Genomic DNA, 6370 nt, shown 5'->3' with positions numbered 1-6370 from the left:
GGGTGCTGTTGTGTTGGTGAAAATCCTACCCAAAAGGGAGCTGAAGCCACTGGCTGCAGAGTGGTGCCAGTCTTGCATAGTTTAAGTATTAGGAAGAGTTTGAAGTACCAACTTCAAGTCTGGGGGTGTTTCTCCTCTTAAACCACTGTGAAGCAGGGGATGGGAGGTGTAGAGACAGGCTGGCAGATTCTGTTTATCCGTATCCTCAAGGGATAATTTCCATTTCTGGATGAAGCCTATTGTACTGGTCTCCTTGAAGACTGTCTTTTGTTTTTCTAGGCTGTATGAAGAATTAAAGATGGCAAAAGATGATAACAGCGTACGCATTTTTCAGGGCCTATTGATCTTGGGCAATGTGGTCATTGGGGTAAGTGGAGTGGTGCGATGATGGGTGGGGACTTTCTTTCAGGATAGCACTTCTCAAAATAGCAGTTTCCAGCCGTGAAATCCCTCCTCACATATGAAGTCCACATATACATTGAACAGTGTAGGAGGAGGGGGAAAGGAGATCTATGCTAGCTGATCAGTTGGGTGGGGAGAGGGTGCTGCAATGACAGCAGAGGATGATCCATAAGACAAACACAAGCTGTGGAGGAACAGCCCTTGCTACTGACCAATATGCTTCCAGCCAAGCCCTCCAGAGAATGATGTGAAAGATTGTGTGAATTCTTTCTGAAACATCTTCAAGTTCCAGTTCAGGCATAGGCTTGCTGAGTTTTGCCTGCAATTCTTACTTTGAGGCATAAAAAAAACCCAGACTGTAGAGTTGGGCAGTGGAAGGGGAATGGCAGGGTAGTTCTGAGCAGCTCTTGGTAGTAGGCTGGCTGAATGAAAGGAATGAGGTCTCTTCATTCCTTTTTCTTTGCTGTTTCTTTGGGAAAGCTTCATCTAACTCATTTCCCTGACTTGGGCTTCTCAGATGTGCGGTATTGCCCTGACAGCAGAGTGCATCTTCTTTGTGTCCGATCCCCATGGTCTCTACCCTCTGCTGGAAGCTGCAGAAAATGATGACATCTATGCTGCTGCCTGGATTGGCATCTTTGTTGGCTTTGCACTCTTTTCTCTGTCTGTCCTTGGCATCATTGGAGTCATTAAGTCCAACAAGACCTTGCTGCTGGTGGTAAGTGTAGCAAAGTTTGACCACCCATTGCTGCCAAACTGAAAGATGCTTTCTTAGTTTCCCTGCTCATCTTGGTAATCACCCACTGAGCAAAGACAGGCTTTATTAATGATGAGAGGCCAAAGGGTATTCCTTCTTCTTGACCATGACTGTGTTCTCCCACAACCTGACTCCCATAAGAACGCAGCATGGGAAGCTCCTCAAGCAGGATGAGCAAATTAATGTTGATAGCCTCAGTGGTGGTTTAAACTGACTTGTTTGACCCTGACATTGCCCTGAAGCAATGCAGAAGCACTTGTGCAGTCAGATGTAGCTGAAATGTGGTTTATGATACTCATTTCACCCCACCCTTTGCTGCCTTTCAGCTGTTATATACCATTCTGTATAGGAGCTGGAAAGTAATGACTTCTGTATAAGGCATTAGTGTGTGTTAGTGTACCAAATAAGGATGCAATTGAGAACATCAGACATTAGCAGGCAGGCAGAGATTTCAAGGGTGGGGACAGAGAGATTTGGATAAGCTATGAACAATGCTAAGATATGAACAGATCTCTGCACAATTTCTTACTCAGTCCTTTAGGCTGACAGTGGTTAAACATAACAGATTTAAGGAAGGGTAGAACTTAATGCTTTAAGGAAGGGTAGAACTGAAAATTCTGGTATCATCTCTCTCTTGAATTAATGTGGAATGGCAGAGTATCTATTTAAACAGAAAAGACTTAGAGATCTGAAATCTTGTGCTAGGGAATTAACCAGCTAACCGCTGATGGAAAAATATTCCCCTAACTTGAATTCTGATGTGTTGGCTGAAACCCAAGACCGTGGTAAAGGGGAAAAGCTGGGGTAAAAAGAGCAGAAATTGGGTAAGAGGAAAACAGATGCCTCAAATCTGAGAACATGATGAGACATGAGAGGAGAAATAGAGGCACAAGAACAGCAAACTGGATATGGTGGATATGGAAAAGGCTGAGAGGGTTGTGCTGAGAAGGGAAGAGAAGCAGTGAAAAAGACTATAAGGGGAGCTCTTGAGGAAGTCTGATGACACAAAGTCAGGAGGATCTGAAAAACATACTGAATTATACCCTTCTATTTCTGCAAAGTACAAGCTCTCTTGCTAGGACTGCAAAGTACAAGCTCTCTTGCTAGGACTGAACAGCTCATTGCTGAAAAGGTCTTAGCTGGCAGGTAGAAGTGGAAAGAGTGGAGCAGCGCATATAAATGCCAGGGAGATGCAGCAATGAAAATGGCAAACGTTGTCCTCAGACATATCAAGCAAACGATTTCTCCTAGAGACAGAATGGTTTAATGCCATGAAGTGAGGTTATGATGAAACTGTGTCTGTGAGACGGAGAACAATTCAAGACGTGTACCTTCAAGAAAGAAGACTGCAAACTGAAACATGCTGCAGGAATATTCAAAGCAATGGAGAAGGATGAGGGGACTAGAATAGCCTGGCTTCCTTTGTCTGGAAAAACGAGCATGTTACCTTTGCATTATGGATGTCTGGCTGTTCTCTGGAAGTAGATGAAGTAGACTACAAAGAACCATAAAGCTTTAAACCACTGGGCCTTCCTTAGAGTGGGGATTTGGATGAGATGACCTGCAGAGTTCCCTCTCAACTTAAATTATGCTGTTTTTAGGACTCTGTGGGGCTTTGGAAGTGCCCTGCAGTGAGTAATGAAAGCAAAAAAATAAATTCATTTAAAATAGAGCTAGGTGAATTCAGCAAAGGGCTTATAAGCTTCAATTGGCTTGAACAGGGTGTTGGAATTGACCTTGGAAAATATAGGACCAGAAGAAACTGCTTAACTTTTTTCCAAGAGCTAACTCTGCTCTCTTTCTCCTGCAGTATATCATTCTGATGCTGATCACTTATGCATTTGAAATGGCTTCTTGCATCACAGCGGCAACTCACCGAGACTTTGTGAGTATTGCTTTTCTCATGTATTCTTGCAATTAATTTAAGAAATATTGCAGTGTTTTGACACTCTGTATTCCCATTAAGTGCAGAAATGACATATGTGGCACAGTGTAAACTCAAAGGACTACTGCTGCAAAGTCTCTAACTTCATTATTCTGATCAAGGAAATAATTCTGTTATTTTGAACATAACTTCATTATTTATAACACTTAAAAATAGTTCTAACCTTGCTATTTAGTGTGGGTTAGTTGAATCACCAACATAATGTCTAGTTTTTCAGCTACAGAGTGATTAATCTACCATAGATGTGGAAAGCAAATCTTCAGAATTGCTACAGGTAATGATATTAGTACGAAAAAGATTACATGAGTTATTGCAGCTATAGGCAGGGGGCAAATGACCTGTGGTGCTTTAGTTCCAAGCAATATATCAAATGCAAGCCATAGCTTTTGCACGTCTCCTCTGGTCTGACATCTGGTAGGACCTGCTTCATGTTCAAGATCTACATCTTTGCTCCTCAAATCATCCTCTTTATCTTCCTATGTATAAAACTGTAAAACTAGGTGGGTGGAGTCCAAAGCAGCATTCCTATTCTCTACCAGGACGCTGAAACAAACCAACCAAATCACCCCGCCCCAAATAACTTTATATTTGCTTTACCCAGCAACCTATTTATATAATTCCTGCATTCTTTTCTGTTTATCTTGTAGCTCACTCCAAATCTCTTCCTCAAGCAAATGCTGGAGAGGTATCAGAAGCTAGAGACAGACAATAACAATGACAAATGGATGAGTGAAGGGGTCACAAAAACATGGGATAATCTCATGCTTCAGGTAATAATAACACTGAAACTCTCACTAATTACTGAATGTTCTGCAGCTCTGGAATTTCAAGTGCTTCTTGGGACCACTCGGTAGTAAAGAGGACAGCATCTGCCTTTAACCTCAAAATCCTGTCAGACTCCCCATTTTGCTCATTTATCAAATGACAGCCTGTCAAAGGCAGGCACTTCAGAAATCTTTCCCATAAATCTGTGGTTAATGCCTAACTAGCCATTGGCAGGATCCAGTCTCGCACAGTGCTACAACCTTAACCCGTAAAGACCATTCCCTTCTCTCCCCCTGGGATAGAATCACTGTTGCGGTGTGCATGGCCCATCTGACTGGCAGAAGTATGCATCTGCTTTCCGGAGTTCGTACAGTGATGCTGACTACCCTTGGCCACATCAGTGCTGCGTTATGGATGCCCGAGGGTCTCCCGTGAACCTGGATGGCTGCAAGCTTGGAGTGCCTGGCTACTATAACAGTAACGTAAGAACTGTTCCATTTTATCCAATTATGCATGAGGTCCATAGTGTCTTTCTGGAATGGGAGGAAACAGGGAATAGCATTCCTCCTCCAGTGTAAACTGACAGTGCTCATGCATGAATGTGCATGAAGTAGCACCCCTGCCATGTCAAGTGGACATGAGCTAATTCAAACTTGGCCCAAAGATAATTGCATACAGTATGTGTGAACTAGTCAGCAGTTTTCCTCTGTAAGGTAGCTATCACAACTAACGAAGAGCTGATGTGAGGGGAGGAAGAAGTGGCTATCTTGCTGTGCTCCAGCAACCAAATAGTGGGACAGTTCTGAAAAGCAAAAGTAGTTTCCTGTGGTGGATAATGTTACTGAACACTTCACTAGCTGAGCTTTTCAGTAGACCAGTTTCTCCTATTCAGACAGACTGCTAGGTCATAAGCATGAATGTCTGCACTAACAAGCATCTCTGGAAGGCATTAAGATTCCAAATTTGCATGCCTTCTTGTTTCTGGACATCAACCCTGTGTTGGCTATGTCTGTTTATATATACAAATCTAGCGAGGAGATGGGCACTAGAGTGTCTTTGAAGTATCTGAGCTGGGGTCCTTCATATTTGTAGCTAGAAGCAGGTAAGCTCTCTGCAAGCTATTAATAAGCAGTGAAGCTCTGGCTCAGCTTCTTGAGACCCCTTGAGCTACCCAAATTGCAATCGTAGCGGAGTATGTCACCTCACTTCATCTCAGAGATGGATGAGCTTGTAGCCTAGTGGTACAAGTTCAAAGCTAATGTTGACTTATTCATTGTTGTCTCACAGGGTTGTTATGATGCTATTTCTGGGCCAATGAACAGACAAGCCTGGGGTGTTGCTTGGTTTGGTTTTGCCATCCTTTGCTGGACTGTGAGTACTTAATTTTTGATTTTGTTTGCTTTTCTCCTTCATTGCTATTCCCCACCAGGAGGATGGAGTGGCTGTCAGGATTGATGCATTTAAAAAATCTGTAGAATACAGTAATTCATTTGTCTCCAATCTGCTTGTGGCCTGTTCCAGTAACAGGGACACATTTAGAAGCTCCCCTCCATTCTGGCTTCCACACATGAAGAGCTAGATGGCCTTTCAGCATGCTGTGGCCTGCTGTAGTCTCAGCAATACAGTACAGCAAACATAGATTGCAAGTATTTGTTTGTGGAGGATATTGGATCATCCAAACTGGAGATGGCAGATAAATCAGTATCTAGTTTGAAGACTGCACGAGTGTTTCAAGTACTCAGGGTTCAGCAGTGTCATAACAGATAATCCCCAGCAAGCTGAGCAATCAAGTCAAATAGTTACATTTGTATAGGTCTTCTTGCTTCACTGCGAAGCTGCTGTGCGGATAAAAAGCTTTAAGCTTCTTGTGCCTCTATGGACTTTGCTTAGCAAGAATTTCTATTGTTCTCTCCTACCAATGGGTTTGATGGGAGAGGCTGGGGAGTAAAGAAAGTTAACGGTCTTGTCTTTTCAGTTTTGGGTTCTCCTCGGTACAATGTTCTACTGGAGCAGAATTGAATACTGAAGGTCTGGTGTCCTCAACATTGTCCCGAAGCACTGAATGAAACTGCTTTTGTTCATCTCCTGCTCCACTCTCCTTGTGCCACTGAGAATTTGAAGTTTTCCCACTACCTCTCCCATACTATTTTTGCCCCTCCAAAAACTTGACATATTGAGGTGATGCCTCCCTTCTTTGCCTCTTGTTCTGCAGCCTTTATGCCTTATGGCTGAGACACAATCCTTTTATTGTGCAAGAAATCCTTGGAGCATAACATAAGAGATGATCTAATTTGTTCTATGATGACATTAGAAAGGAAAATGTCCAGTTCCTGTATACGTGCTCCAGAAAAGTATCTCTCTAAAACTAGGTTGGATGTAAAACATGATGCTAAAGGTTCTGGCATGGGCTGTGTGAGCAAAACGGTAACCTTCTGTGACCAACAAAGATGGATGCTGCAAGGGAGAAGACTGCAGAACTATCTGATACATTTTACCAGTCT

The 6370-nt window shown here is 42.9% G+C and overlaps 1 protein-coding gene across 1 annotated transcript; it reads left to right on the top strand.

Moving 5' to 3' along the window:
* The first annotated feature begins 298 nt into the window (after positions 1–298).
* On the top strand, positions 299–5895 carry UPK1B (uroplakin 1B). The gene is made up of 7 exons (XM_062571844.1): positions 299–367; positions 920–1120; positions 2970–3044; positions 3752–3874; positions 4172–4351; positions 5157–5240; positions 5845–5895. Exons 1-7 carry the CDS (start codon positions 299–301, stop codon positions 5893–5895), a joined length of 783 nt encoding a protein of 260 aa, XP_062427828.1.
* Positions 5896–6370: the final 475 nt, after the last annotated feature.

This window comes from Rhea pennata, chromosome 1 (assembly GCF_028389875.1).
Source record: "Rhea pennata isolate bPtePen1 chromosome 1, bPtePen1.pri, whole genome shotgun sequence".
Classification (NCBI taxonomy): Eukaryota; Metazoa; Chordata; class Aves; order Rheiformes; family Rheidae; genus Rhea; species Rhea pennata.
This window is presented reverse-complemented; position numbering and strand designations above follow the sequence as displayed.